This window comes from Diabrotica virgifera, chromosome 3, assembly GCF_917563875.1.
Source record: "Diabrotica virgifera virgifera chromosome 3, PGI_DIABVI_V3a".
Classification (NCBI taxonomy): Eukaryota; Metazoa; Arthropoda; class Insecta; order Coleoptera; family Chrysomelidae; genus Diabrotica; species Diabrotica virgifera.
The window spans coordinates 163,047,709-163,063,837 of record NC_065445.1 but is presented as its reverse complement, the minus strand read 5'-3'; the positions used below and the strand labels follow the sequence as shown (position 1 = coordinate 163,063,837).

The 16,129-nt window shown below is 32.8% G+C and overlaps 1 protein-coding gene across 1 annotated transcript in view; it reads right to left on the bottom strand.

The window, feature by feature from the left end:
• The window catches only part of LOC114345659 (mevalonate kinase), a 434,326-nt gene that overhangs the window by 63,471 nt on the left and 354,726 nt on the right, over positions 1 to 16,129 (bottom strand). The window contains exon 5 of the mRNA XM_050647008.1: positions 4,010 to 4,226. Coding sequence (XP_050502965.1) covers positions 4,010 to 4,226 — 217 coding nt within the window. The remainder of the gene's footprint in view (positions 1 to 4,009; positions 4,227 to 16,129) is intronic.

The following is a 16,129-nucleotide window of genomic DNA, read 5'->3' as shown; positions in this document are numbered from 1 at the left end:
GTGTACCAAACACGACCCCCGCCGTAGGTGGGGTGGGGGGTTAGTTTAAAATCTTAAATAGGAGCCCCAAAATTTTATTGCAGATTTGGATTCTTTACTTAAAAATAAGCAACTTTTATTCGAAACATTTTTTCGAATTATGGATAGATGGCGCTATAATCGAACAAAAAACGATTGTTGGAAATGGAAAATTGAATTAAAAAATGGAAAGTCCCTACTAAAATGGAAAATTTTACTTAAATTTTATTGGTTTTAGGACCTACTAATCACAACCCAATAGGTCCCCAAGGCGCTCGAGTGACTGCAAATTTAGCATACTTTCCTCCCCTACTATAACGATGCTTTAGAAATAAACTAACCAAGACACGTTGAATGTTACGAGGAGCACTCCTAAATCTTAGTTTACAGTGTATATACATTGTAAATCCCAAATCATGATTTACACAGTTTATACATTGTAAATCATGATTCGGGAGTGCTCCTCGTAGCATTCAACGTGTCTTGGTTTGTTTATTTCTAGTCCATCTTTATTGTGATGTTAGTATAGTTGTATTGTATCCTTGTATTCTATTTCTGCTTTGGGAATAAAGCCAACTCTAGTACTTTTCCATTTTTCTGGTATACACTGAGGACGTTTAGGTTGGAATAAATTCATTTTCTCGAGAATGGGCGATTTTGGAGATAAACTTGGAAATAAAATGTATTTTGAATTAAATAAATTACATACATTTTTCTTTTTGTCTCAATTTAATTAAAAAATTGTTTATGACACCCTGTATAAATAATTATTTTAAAACAACTAACCCTAATCCGTACGTCCATGAATCAAATGTGGTTCAAGGGCAGGTCTTATTTTATAGGCATTTTTAAAATTGAACACACATAGGTAGGTATATGAGCGTGTGGTAATAATCATAACCTTTGAAGTGTGAAAAAAATTGGTAAAATATTACATACTATTAGTACTCTTAGTTTTATATTAAATTATACCAGTAGGGTAAAATAACAATACAAAAATGTTTATTAGGTAGGTATATTATAAAATAATTTCCTTTTATACAGGAATAAGAATACAAAACAATTTTTGAGGCATAATATGAAATAATTCTTCTTCTTTTTTCCACATTTCTTTGCCTTTTGGCTTTTCCGACAGTTTCCTCTTCAGATTCCGTTATTATATATTTTGATTACAAAGCACATTCAATGTATGATATAATTTGTTTTTATATGATCCAATGAATGTGGGAGTATAATTTGTTTAAAGGCACGTCCGTGAATCATGTGTGATCATTAATTTTTTTTTAGAAAAACGGTGATTTGACTTTTGTATATATTTAGTGATAATAAAAATCAATATTTACTGCAGTTACATGATATTTAATATTAAAATAGCATTGGACGTGGGAGACTCTTTGTATGTATTACCATTTGGACAGTGAAGTTGTTAATGTTTATATTACTCAATAGAGAATTGAATAACCTTTCAAATCAGCTATCACATGACTCCCTATTCTTATTTAAAAAATCATCGACTACGCTATCACACTCAAATGGATGACGTCACTGGCAGGGGCGGATTTGAAGAATTGCCGCCCCTGGGCTATTCACAATTTGCCGCCATCCCTCTCGCCATTTTTTACTTTTTTACCAAAATACCAACATTTGCCGCCCCCTGAATTCTGCTGCCCTGGGCTAGAGCCCATATGTAAATTCAGCCCTGGTCACTAGTATGATATATATGCCAAAAAAATCGTAATTTAAAAATAAAAATCAACCTACACAAATTGATAAGTCTCAGATGCAGAATTCACCATTATAATAAAATTAAAATGGTAAATAGTTATTTAAATCTGAAACTTTTCGTGTTGAAAGTTCTTTCTGGTACATCCTTAATCTGCGACTTTTACAATTTATAAGACCGCAGACGACGAATATAGAAAACGAAAAGGGCTCCTTACAATCACATTCCGTTTTCATTCGTCTAGGAAAAGGACAGAAAGAAACTTCCTAGTACTCAAATCTGAGTAAAGATAGAAAAGTAAAAGATAGTTTTGCTTGTTTTCGATTCAGAGGGATGCACAATCGCCGGATAGCTGTTTCCACCATTTCCGGCTTTCTCAACAGCGCTAGCGTTCACTCCTCTGAATCGAAAAACAGCTAGACCACCAATTTAAGGGTAATTTCAAAGATCATTGAAATTCCCATTGAAAGAAACTTCCTAGTACTCAAATCTGAGTAAAGATAGAAAAGTAAAAGATAGTTTTGCTTGTTTTCGATTCAGAGGGATGCACAATCGCCGGATAGCTGTTTCCACCATTTCCGGTTTTCTCAACAGCGCTAGCGTTCACTCCTCTGAATCGAAAAACAGCTAGACCACCAATTTAAGGGGAATTTCAAAGATCATTGAAATTCCCATTGGGGAATCAACCTGTTTCGGGATTTATCTCTAAAATCGCCCATTCTCGAGAAAACGAATTTATTCCAACCTAAAGCTCCTCACTCACTGTATATCTTAGTTTTAAGGAACTATGCATCCCAACTACATATAATAGGGCTGGAAAGATTCCTCTGGAAATACTTAGATCTAACTCTGAAAATCTGTAGGGTTGAAAATATCTATCACCCACCCCAGACTCATAATAGACTCGATTAACTTAATGAATGGTGTGGTGAATGACTAATTTTAGTCTTACTTTATGTTTTCGATTGTGCTGAAAGCGAAAATGAGATTTATTTTGAATTGTAAGTGGGGAAACAGTGTCAGGAAACAGTGTCAAAAACGCGATTTTACCCTAAAAATAAATTAAAGATATCACGTTTTTTTGCTTTAACTACAACTCTGTTCCGTTTATTTTATGTTCCGTTTATGATAAATATGAACTTTTTAAAGTAAAAGGTGCAGATTCGTGAATTGCAAAGTTAAATCGCAAAAGTTGAGTGACAAAATTTAGCTTTTAGCTATTTAAATTTTATTCACATTTATGTTAAAATATAGGGTACAAATAAGTTTTTTGGGGAGTTGTAGAACAAAATGTTTTATAGAAAAAAAAATGGTGCAACTTTCAACATCGAGGTTATACAACCCCAAATAGGCTTATTTCTCGAGATACTGACTAGGGGTAGTGAATGGCCAATTTTAATCTTACCCAAGTTTATTTTCAATTTTAAGTGGGGAAAATGGTCAAAAACGCTACTTTACCATAACAATATTAAAAAAAGAAATCACGTTTTTCTGCGTTTAACTCACTACAACGTTGTTCAATTTTAATATTCTTGTCTGAAATTTGTTACAGCATAATATATTTTTCACCTTTAGGAAGACCATGGGACCAGTTGCAAGCCTTCAGTCTTATTCTACTAAAAGTTATGAATTTTTTAAAATATGTAAAAGAGAAATTTGTGAATTGCAAAGTTAAATCGCAAATTTCGAGTAAAAAAATTTGAAATTTAGCTTTTTAATCACGTTTATATTAAAACAGAGCACAAAGAAGTTTTTGGGGAGTTTTAGATCAAAATGTTTTATAGAAAAAATGGTGAAACTTTTAATTTAAAAAAATGTGATTTCATTTTTTTATTTTTAGGGTAAAATTAAGATTTTGTCAACGTTCCCCCACTTGAAATTCAAAATAAACTTCATTTTCGTTTTCAGCACCATCAAAAACATAACTCCCCAGAAAACTTCTTTGTACTCTATAATTTAATGTAAACGTGATTACAAAGCTATATTTTAAATTTTGCCACTCAACTTTTGCCATTAAACTTTGCAAATCACAAATATCCATTCAAAATAAACCTCATTTTGGTTTTTACAACCATCAAAAACATAAAGTATGACCAAAATTAGCCATTCACCAACCGTAGTCAGAACCATATCATTTTGGGGGTGCATGCCACTCGCCTATTAGGTATAATCATACCTACAACATTTTCCTAGTGCTGTAAATTATGGATTATTTTCTTGGGACTTGAAAAAAAAAGTAAGTTTTAGAAGCACGTAAACATGTCTTACCTGCATTTAATTCGGTAGACGCTGTAACCAGAAGAGATGTCAATTGAACACTGCTGGATCCCAAAATACCAATAAGCAAATAAAAGAACGCCTTTACTGCCAAAGTTTCGGTTGCAGACAAATCTGGCTGTGTAAATTTGATAAAATTATCCACTTTATTTAGCAAATCTTCCGGGTCTAAGGGAATGAGATGGTTAAAAAAAACTTCTTTGATTTTCTAAAAAAGGATGATTTTATTAATTTAAAAAAATTGTTACTGTTAAATGTTTGCAGTACAAAATGGTCTACAAAACAGTCAGTAATGTATCTAACTATTAGTGGTTTTCTTTCCATAATTACATACTAATAATTATACAGTGTAAAAGGCACTTATGGAATAAAATTATTTCTTATAGGAAAAAAATATGGGTCACAAATAATTTCTTATAGGAAAATATCAACAACAACCTATACTTTGCTTCTTTCAAAATTTAATAGTTTAAAAAAATTCACACTTATTTTTCCTGTCCTTGATGCATATTAGCATAGATGGACATATTATTTTTCTATGACTATTACAATAAATTATCCTTCATTTGCTAAATTCGAAGCATGTATTATTGTTTGCCTATCCATTCATGTGTACCCTACTGATAATATAAAAAAGTTTTAACACTGCTAATTTTACATCTTATATAATTTAGGGTAGCTAACTTTTGAACGCTTATAATCCCGACACAATGATTTTTGTTGATATTATTGTATTTTACCATAAACAACTTTCAAATTTAGTGGCTAGTTTAACTTTAAATCCTTTCACAAAACTTTGTCACACGTTGTACTGACAGTCTCGTTCTGACATTAGTCGGAAATGCTCTTAAGCTTTTACTTTAGTTACCACTCACCGTTCTCAATGTGAAGACATAGAGTTTTTCACTTAGCAACCCACGTGTCTCGTGGGAGTCATATAATGCCCCAGGGCCATATCCTTACGAATTATATTCATCTCTTTGATTTCTTAATTAATTTTTAAATGTAAGACATTAAGTCAACATTTAAAAAGTTTTAACCTATGTATTTTTGGGTGGCTCAGCATGTCCAGCCTGTAAGTATAATCAAACTTTGATTTTTTACCTTGGGCAACATTTCAATTTTAACTTTAGTCTGCACTAATATGGTTATACTTATTTTAGGTCACACTAATGATGCACTTTTTATAGTGCGAAACGTTCCGAGATAATTGTAGCCCCCTTAAGGGTTTTGAAATAAATATAGGTACCTCTTATAAGGGAAAATTTTTCATTAAATTTATTTAAAATTATTTCTGTCCTTGTCCATATAAATGTGAACTTTTTCAACATAAAGGACAGCATCTTATGGAAAATATAATGTCACTCAAATGAAATAAAATTTACATGAATAGATTCGTCCCGAATTTACGATCGTTTCTTATCATTGCGCCAACTCTGTATTTTGAATAATAAGAGTGTAAATTGATAAAAATAAACCTAAAATCAAATGGAAATGTAAGTGTGTCAAAGAGAGAAAGAAGATTTTGAAATTCGCTTACTCCATAAATCTTCCTGAGGGATTAAGGCAGAGGCTTACCCTTATCTTATCCTATTATTATTGATAATAAAGTAGGTATAATTTGGTCCGTTGTACCACCTCTAATCGACTTAAGCTAATGGCGAGTAGACTGTTTTCAATAGTCGCTAGACTAATATTATTTATCAATGCGTTTTATGGACTTCAAAATACGATTTCGATGAACTTTAATTACAATTAATGCCCTAATTAAGCAAAATTCAGAGTTGGCGCAATGGTATCAAATTACTGAAATTTCGGGACGAATCTATTCATGTAAATTGTATTTCATTTAAGTGACATATTTTCCATAATATGTGTGCGGTGTCCTTTAAATGTACAGGGTGGTTCATGCAAGTCTAGCAAAGTCCATAAGCTTAATTTTTAATGAATCTCCCTGCATATTTTTACATTTTTAAAAGCTGCTTAACAACCTGATTTCATCGAACTATATCATATAGGGTGTATTATGAATAATACGGGGTGAAACTTTGAAATTATAAAGTATGGAAACCACTTATGGAATAAAATTGATTGTGTCCTTATTTTAGAAAATTATTAAAAATACTGGGACATGTCAACTTTCAAATTCAAATGAGTGCTTTATAAGCATAAATTTAAATATACAGGGTAATTCACACAAGTACAGCATAGTTAGTGTGACCAACTAGCCCGTAAACTCCGGGACATGGCCCGAATTACGAAGTCGTGTCCCGGCGTCCCGGACAAGGCTTCCGGGTCATCCGAATTTTCAACGTTTTGGTAAAATTTCATTTTGAAATTTTAAATATTTCTTCTAAGAATTCACATCAAATTGAATTGAATTGGTGGGACGAAAAACAGTCGTCAATTTCTAGAGTGTTATACCAATACCACATCCAAAACGCATGCATTTTATATCGTTGTATTATATGTGGTTCTACGAAAACTCAAACTCTGGACTTTTTCCGGTGTCTGTATTTTCATTATCTTCTTCTGAAAAGACGATTTAAAAACATGAATATCAAAAAATGATAATTATATTTTATCTTAAGGTTCAATTTGCATGGAAATCCAACATTAGTAGATTTTCTAGTTTTTCGTTGTTTGAGAACGATTTCCGGATTGGAAGTCGAAACGTCAAAAACTAACAAAAATGTTATTATCATTAGGTACAACCCATTCCATCAAAAACATTTTTGTCAACATAAAAATGTTAAATAATCAATAAAATGATGATATTAAAGTTTTATATTAAAAAAAAATGGCCCGATTTTCATTGAAAAGTCCCGGATTTTAGGTAGTTTTTTCAGTCTTGTCCCGAATTCGACTAAATTGGAGTTGGTCACACTAAGCATAGTCCATGATCTTCAGTTTTAATGAATCAGCCTGTATATTCTTAGAAGTTACTTAACAACCTTATCTTAAAAAAGTGTATTATGTAGGGGTTATTATGAATAATACAAGGTGAATTTTTTCAATTATTTATAAATTTCGCCAAGACATTAAATACAAGAAAGGTCTCGAATTCATTCTGTATGATCTGTAAGATCAGTTGATAAATCTGAACTGATCCAAACACTCACTAGTATCAAAAGGAAATCTTCCTGTACTACTGATGGACTACCCATAATGTGTTAGAAGTCCTCATCTCACTAATGAATGATTCTTTTGAGAAGGGTAAATTTCCAGAGTGCCTAAAGACAGCCATCATTATTCCTCTTCATAATAATAATAATATAATAATAATGTTTATTATTAATTATTTATATGGGAAATAAGCCACAATTAAAATGAAAAAAATAATTTTATTAACGTTTCGACGCCCAAATCGGGTGCCGTTGTCAAAATACAAAATACTACTAATGGAAACAAAAATGTTGTTGCTTAGTAAAAAAATTCTTCTAATAATTTATTTAATTTGACTCATTTATATCGGCAATTCAGATATATATGATACATTTTAAAGTAGAAGACTTTAAAATGATATTGCCAATATTTATGAGTTGCGTTCCTGGAACGACTTTACTGAAAGATAGTTCATTCGATTACATGAAATCAACCCCAACTCAAGAATATCCGTCACAAAAAAATCATAGCATGTGATCTGTCTTTAAAAAGACAACCACATGCAACGGTGACATTAAAATTCTAGTGTTAGAGATCTCATAGTAAATCACGAGGGAAAACCAGGAAAAAACCTCGTGATACTATCCCGACATACAAACTATGGCTTATTTCTCATATAAATAATTAATCATAAAAATGCCACAAGGAAATAGCTTCAGAACAACAATGTTTATTAATTTCACAGTACAAGAATTAAATACATACATTTTAACTTTATATTCTACGTTTTACATTATTACATTCTACTTTTTAATTTTACATGTTAATCCTGGAAAATAAAGAAACATTTACTCACTACCCGTTAAAACCTATTGGTCGAACACGGGGATAGTGTGTGACAATGTTTAGTTATTGAATATAGTATGTGTATACTAAATGCCAAGGTACAAACATTCTATTATCTTACATGTATTTATTTATTTTCTTTTATTTTTTTATATTATAAATAAAGGAACTGGGTAAATTTAACAAACCACTGTATTGCAAACATTCTTTTTTTTATCATTTTTTTTTAAATTTTTTTTTAATTTCATTCACTTGTTAAGTCAATCAAATACCTTATGTACAATATTACGATCAAGGTTCAATACATACTTTTTGAATATAGATTTTACCATACTTAATGAATTAAGAGTATTAATATATCTTGTATATGTTCGGCAAGTGATTAAATACTTTTGGAGCAAGATACATGGCAGATCTCTGTCCTATTGATTTTTTAATATTTCCCAATTGTACGTGTTGGTTGGTTTTAGTGCGAGTCTCATAGTGATGAGGTAATGTATGCAGGATATGTTTATGATTGTATGTGTATAATACCAGGGAATACATATAAAGTTGCCTCGTATTCATAAGGGTGGTCAAAAAATATAATGCCTGCAATTATAGACCTATTGCATTACTACCGGTACTCTCCAAAATTATTGAGAGAATCATAACAGCCCGACTCACGTACTTTCTAGTTGAAAATAATATTTTATCACAAAATCAGTTTACCTTTTTAAATAATAAATGTACCACTGATGCAACGATTTCTGTACTACATGAGGTTTATCAAGCACTGAACAATAATCTTCACACTGCCACTAATTTTTGTGACTATGCCAAAGCTTTTGATTGTGTAAATCACGACATTTTGATAAAAAAAAACTAAATTTCTACGCAATTCGAGGTATTTCTTTGAATTGGTTTCAATCTTATTTGGGTAATAGTGTACAGTGTACAGTAAGGGAAAAAACCCTTACTGTATAATATAATATGTATCCAAAATTGAAACGTGCCCCAAATAGAGAGTGTCATTTGCATAACATGAAAATGGAATTGAAATTTGACAAGATGTTGATATGTCATATAAGGGGATGTTACATAATGAAGAACATGGCCTCGGTCGCTCAGAATCGGAAGAGATGTGGGGTGGATCTTTAATAGATGTTAATAGTATACTCTTATTAGCTTAGAAAAATTTAAAAAGATAGAAAAATCGCAATATTGTTAATAGTATACTCTTATTAGCTTAGAAAAATTTAAAAAGATAGAAAAATCGCAATAAGGATGTAAAATAAAAATAAAAAAAAATAAAATATTGGGCGCCATTGGTTACCTAAAGGAACCAAACTTTATACAAAAAATAATAGAAATAAAGCAAAGAAAAATAAATCAAAATAAAACAGACACATAGTCAAATAAAAAAATATATATAATATACAAAATATTATAACGTAACTTACCTTATTATTTACTTTATACTCAAAATGCTATACTCAGAAAATTCTTTATTGTTCTTACGATTCAAGAGAGAAGGAAAGAAATAAATTTATATTTTGTAAATCAAACGCTATTTCACTACGCGAAAATCACTTCACATTGTTAATAGCTACAGCAACAGTACATAAGGTTATCCATAGTTCATTACAAAAGTTATAGAAAAATTCAGCTTTCTACTCGAACAAAAATATTAAAAGTTCATTAAACTGGATCAAAATTTACTTCTACTCGAACAAAATCATTAAAAGTTCATTAAACTGTATCAAAATTTACTAGCAAGCTTAGTATTCAACTAGGGGGTTGAAACTAGTAACAAACAAAAAAAGAAAACTTATACGACATCATTCCTCGTTCTGACTGCACGAAAAAACAAAATACCAAAAATGGTATCTACAAATTAACGACAATTCGCTTGACAGCAACGAAAATTGCCGGAGTTCCATTGTGTTACACCACACTGCACCTCCGCGCTGTTGTTCTCAGCCGGCCAAAGACTTGGTAATTACATTTTGCCGTCACTTTTAACTTAACCCTTCAGGTACCGCTGCAAGCAACGGACCCTTCCAGGCTAACTCAACTTGAACTCTCATGGAACTCTTAACAGAACTTAACTTGGTGGCTGCACTACAGGAACTGCTTAACAGAACCGAACATGATGATGGCCCTAATGTAACTGATTAACTCCTTCTCCTCAAACTAACATCTCTCAAAATCAACGCCCTCTCAAAATCATCACAGGGTCGATCCCATCGACCAATTACAAATTCAAAACACTCATAATTCAATCTGAACCAATAAGGAAAAAGTTTAATCCTTCCTTCTTTCATCATTGACCAATAGAAAAAAAAAACAAAACATATTTTAAGTCCAACCTACTCAAAAGGCAACCATCAAATATCAGTTTGCAAAGTCAGCAAAACTCACTCCGTTCTACAGTTCTAAGGAAAATATTGTTGAGTTAGCGATCCTACACCTGCGCTCTTTGATATTAATATGAGCACGTTTTGTGTCTCCAAACTCCCAAAACCCGGGGTCAAAATCCATTAAAATATACAATGTAACTCTTTTCTACATTGCAAACTGACTGTTCTAAGTTCTATTTTCGAGCGATAATATAAACATTGAAAACCGAATGTAGATATATGTCTACAAAATGATATAACGTCTTTCTTTTAACCAGGCGGGTAAACTACAAAATCTCACGTATTTTTTTGGAACAGAGATAAATTCAATGAATTTACTTAGCATATGAAGCGATATTCTTATGTCTACAGGGTGAGACAAAAATATGTAACAATGACACTTACGATTTTTGGTTTCTGGATGAGGCAAATTGATTGAGTTCTTTTGAACCGTTTCAAAATATGTATATCATTTAAGCATAATTAGGTCGTTACAGAAGGTGTTGTTTCTATAATCACAAACAAGGCGAAGGTTGTTTGATGAAGTTTGTTTAGGTAACCTCGCAAGTAACGATACTCACGTACCGGTTACTTTCAAAGTCCAAAATACAGGATGATATAAAAGCCCGAAGGGGGGTAAAATAGATTCAATTAATATTCACATTAATATTCATATCAAGATTAAGATTACTATGTAGTTAGCAGTCTTGCGAGATGGGTGTATGAATGACTACCCCGCGAAACAACATCTTTTTAACCTTACGATTGTGGATGTTGTAAACCTTTAAATAAATGTATAGTTTAGAGTCAGTGTTTCCCTAGTGCCGATAGTTGGCTCCCTTTCTGTCCATTAAGGACCCAACATGGCGACCCTAGCCCTTTGAACCTGGACAGCTAAGACGACAGGACAGCTGAGGGGGAAGATAAGATGAAGAAATAGTTATGGGAAACAACCAAAATAAGGAGAAGGAAGAACAAATATTTATAAACCCGGCGGGAAACAGCGGAGGCACCACAGCTACTAAAGAAAAGGGTTACGATATATCCATCCCAGAAATATTGGGAGTAGTAGCGTTTGCCCTAGTCTCCATATTCGCCGCGTGGTTGCTGTATAGACGATGGAGAAGGCAGCTGGAAAGACAAATAAATACGACGAGAAGTGACTAGGTCAACGGAACTGCTGAGAGTGGACGCCCAGTTTCCAGGAACAGCCACGAACCAACGAGAGGGATAAAGACAAAGTGAGTTACATTGGTTTACCTTTTATATGTGTATATTTAATTATTATGCAGCTTGATATATAAATTTCATTTTTTTTTAAATCTTATTATTATTAAACGAAATTTGTTTAAATAAAATTAGAATCTTTTAAAACATTATACGAGCTAATGATTCATTGATTTAAATACATGCGTTAAATGCATAAATATATTAGGCAGGTCATGTAATTTTTTTTATTAATAAGTTAAACCATTATTTATTAATACTTCCTATTTCATAGTTGAACTTGAACGGAATACGAATCATATTGCATAACTTTCTACATGTTTGCTTAGGTGTGATATCTATTAATAGTTTTTATTTTTATTTATTTTACTGGTATATACGGAAATATTTATGTAGTTTACCGATTGAAAGGAACATTGGGAAATATTTATTTATGTTCGAAGAAAAATTTCGACAAATTTTAGAAGACCTCAGAATATTGGACAGGAATTTGGGAAAAGACACGGTACAACGACAAAATAGCTTGCAGATTACCAACAAATGGTTGGAAAAATTAAGAGACTACACAGACAAATTTAATACAACGCTTACAATATACAATTTAGAAAAACATACCGAAAAAGAAGAGATAATCGTCAGGGAAATAATTACAAGGACAAAGGAAAAAATTGAAGCAATAAAAGTAGTATTAGAGAAAAGAAAGGAGAAGCATAAAGGCGATACAATGGCAGAAAAATTTGATCTCAAAACCGCAGGGAACCTGATCCCACATATTAGAAGCACAGAAGAGTCGATAAGGCATTCTCGGATGCAATCGAATTATACAACAAATTTTTGGACGAACTAGGGAAGAAGCAATTGATTAAATACGTATTGAAGGCTAAAATGACACAGTCAGCGAAACTACGACTGAAAGGTCCATATGGCTCGATTGGTGAACTAATAGCAGATATTAAGAAAAAGATGACGGTGCAACAATCGGTACCTATTTTATCGGATGAGAAACTCAGCCAAACAAGCAAATAGATCCATAGAAAAATTCGGAAGGAATTTGGAGGAGCTTATGGCTAAGCTAACGATTGCACAAGCGAATGGCAACAGTGGATCGGAAGAAGTATTAGCAGGAGTTAATGAAAAAATTGCTATAAGCATATTCAAAAATGGACTCAAGGATGCAAAAATTAAAACGATACTAAAAGCAAAAGAAATCGCAAATTTAGCGGAAGCAATCGCTTTGCAAAGGACGAAGAATCTATGGCACGAACAGAGACTTCAAATGTATATCACATGAGTAAGACACATAGCGGGAAGAAAGGAAGAAAATAGAGATAACAGAAATGGAGGACCACAGGGACAAATGAAACAACAATACAATAACCAAACCAATTTTCAAAGAGGTAGAGGATCTTGGAGAACACCGAGAGGAAGGAGCAACAACCAAGGTACGCATCAAAGAGAATATAAAAGGGGTAATGCAGCAGGAACATATTTCGCAACGAACGAACAAAGGACACATAGAATACCGGAAGTAGATTTTTTTCGTGACTCCACGAATAGAAGCTAATCAATTCGAAATAAATGGATTGAACTACATAACAGCGCATTTCACAGGAAAATAGATACGACTGTTAATAGATACCGGCGCAGCAGTTAGTGTAATTTTCAACGAATCGTTGGACAATGACGAAGACGAAGACGAAGACAAACAAATCAAATTAAATGGAGTATCAGGAAGTACGTTTCCGATGGGAACACTTTGGTGTAACATAGAATTAGTACAAAAATCAGGAGACATCATCACATTAGGACATGAATTTTCAGTCATGGCAAGTTTTTCACATAATGTGGACGGAATAATCGGCTCAGATTTTCTGTCAAGATATTGAGCAACAGTAAATTACTAAACTTTAGGACTAAACATTGGGAATAAAAGAGAAAACATTGGAAGTACTTATGAAAACAATAGGGGAAAATTTTTCGATTCTACCAGCAAGATGCGAATCAATACATTATTTTTATGTAGGAACGGAAACAGGAGATTACGTGGTGATGCCACAAGAAGTTTGCGAAGGAATACTTACCGCAGGATTGATAGTTAAGCCGATTAACGGTATGCTACCCGTAAGAATGATAAATGTAAATAATACAGATATAAAAATTAGAAATGTTAAGCCTAAAATACAGAATTTAGACAAAATCAATATTTTTTACATGGGAGAAACAAGATAAACGATTGACAGAGTCGAACGACTTTTGAACAAGATACAAACAACGGAGACACTGACGTTAGAAGAAAAGAGGTCCGTAGAAAGAATTTGTGCGAAATACCCAGATGTTTTTGTATCTGGAAGACGATCCGTGCACTACAACTAATATATACAGAGCAAGAATTAGATTGCAGAAAAATACGACACCAGTTTACAGAAAAAAATATAGATTGCCACACGGACAGAAAACGGAAATCAATAAACAGATAGACAAAATGTTAGAGGAAGGAATCATTGAAAACGCAGTTTCGGAATACTCATCACCATTACTTATAGTACCAAAGAAGAGTGATAACCAGGGAATGAAAAAATGGAGAGTAGTAGTAGACTATAGACAACTAAATAATAAAATAGAAAACGACAGATTTCCACTACCATGAATAGAAGAAATCTTAGACGCTTTATCTGGAGCAACATATTTCTCACATTTAGATTTGTATCAGGGATATTACCAAATAGAATTAGACTCAGACTCTAGACCCTACACGGCATTTTCAACAGATAGAGGCCAATACCAGATGACACGACTTCCCATGGGACTGAAGACAAGCCCGGGATGTTTCTCAAGAGCAATGACGATGGCAATGTCAGGATTAACCTACGAAAGCATGTTCATATATCTGGACGACTTGATAGTATTTGGCAACAATTCACAACACAACCAGAACCTAGTAAAGGTACCTACTAGAGAGACTTAGGAAGGTCAACTTAAAACTAAACCCGAGGAAATGTGAGTTTATAAAAAGGAACTCTTATACTTAGGACACAGGATTTCGGAAAAAGAAATAGCCCCAGACTCAGAAAAATTAATAGCAATGACACAATATCCTGCACCCCAGAACGGGAAGGAAACAAGGTTTCGTAGCATTTGCAAATTATTACAGAAAACATATAAATCATTTCGCGGAAATAGCCGCACCACTTAATAGATTATCTAGGAAAAATGTAAAATTCGAATGGACTACATAATGTCAAGAAGCATTTTACAAACTAAAGACAGCATTAACAAACCCTCCGTAATGGAATTCCCGGATTTATCAGAAGAAAACAAATTTATTTTAAGGACTGATGCTTCAGGAATAGCATTAGGAGCCACACTTTCAAATAGTAATGACAAACCTGTAGCATATGCTAGTAGGACGCTGAACAAGGCGAAACTAAATTATCCTACAATAGAAAATGAATTATTGGCAATAGTATGGAGCATCTCTAAATGAAGACATTACTTACTACAAAAAGAATTTGTTATCCTAACAGACCACCGTCCGTTAGTATATCTACTTGGAATGACTGATCCGTCTAGCAGACTAACGAAATGTAGACTAAAGCTGGAAGAATATAACTTCACAACTAGATACGTGAAAGGAGCAGAGAACGTGACAGCAGATGCCTTATCACGGATTGAAATCACATCAGAAGAACTTAAACAAATAAACAGAGATACGGGAAAACACATATTGGTGACAACAAGAGCAGACGATAAGAGGCAGGAAGAAGTATAGAATTCAGAGGGCGTAAGGACTGATCCACCGGATGTTGTCGAATTGCTGAAACCACCGAAAAATGGTATAGAAGTAAAACTGATAGGCAAGGAGGAATACAAACATATACAATTGAAATCTGCTAATATACAGGGTGTAACAAAAATACAGGTCATAAATTAGATCACATATTCTGGAACCAAAAATAGTTTGATTTAACCTAACTAACCTCAGTACAAACGTGCACATAAAAAAAGTTACAGCCCTTTGAAGTTACAAAATAAAAATAGATCTTTTCAAATATATCGAAAATTATTTGAGGTTTCTTATTGAAACCGGACATGTGGCGTTCTTATGACAGGAACATCTTAAAAAGAAATTATAGTGAAATTTGTGCATCCCATAAAAATTTTATGGGGATTTTGTTCCTTTAAACCCCCCCAAACTTTTGTGTACGTTCCAATTAAATTATCATTGTGACACCGTTAGTTAAACGCAATATTTTAAAACTTTTTTGCCTCTTAGTACTTTTTCGAAAAGCTAGTTTTTATCGAGATATTTTGCATATTTGTCAAATCCACCACATATTTGTATATGGTTACGTACGATTAAAGAGACCTGGTAATAATATGAAAATTTATTTATAAATTACAGTTTGAGGTATATGTTGAACCATATTAGAAAAGAAGCCACATCTCGATAAAAGGTGCCTTATCGGACAAATACCAAGAGGCAAAAAAGTTTTATAAACAATGTGTTTAACTAATGGTACCGCAATAATAGTTTAATTGGAACGTACACAAA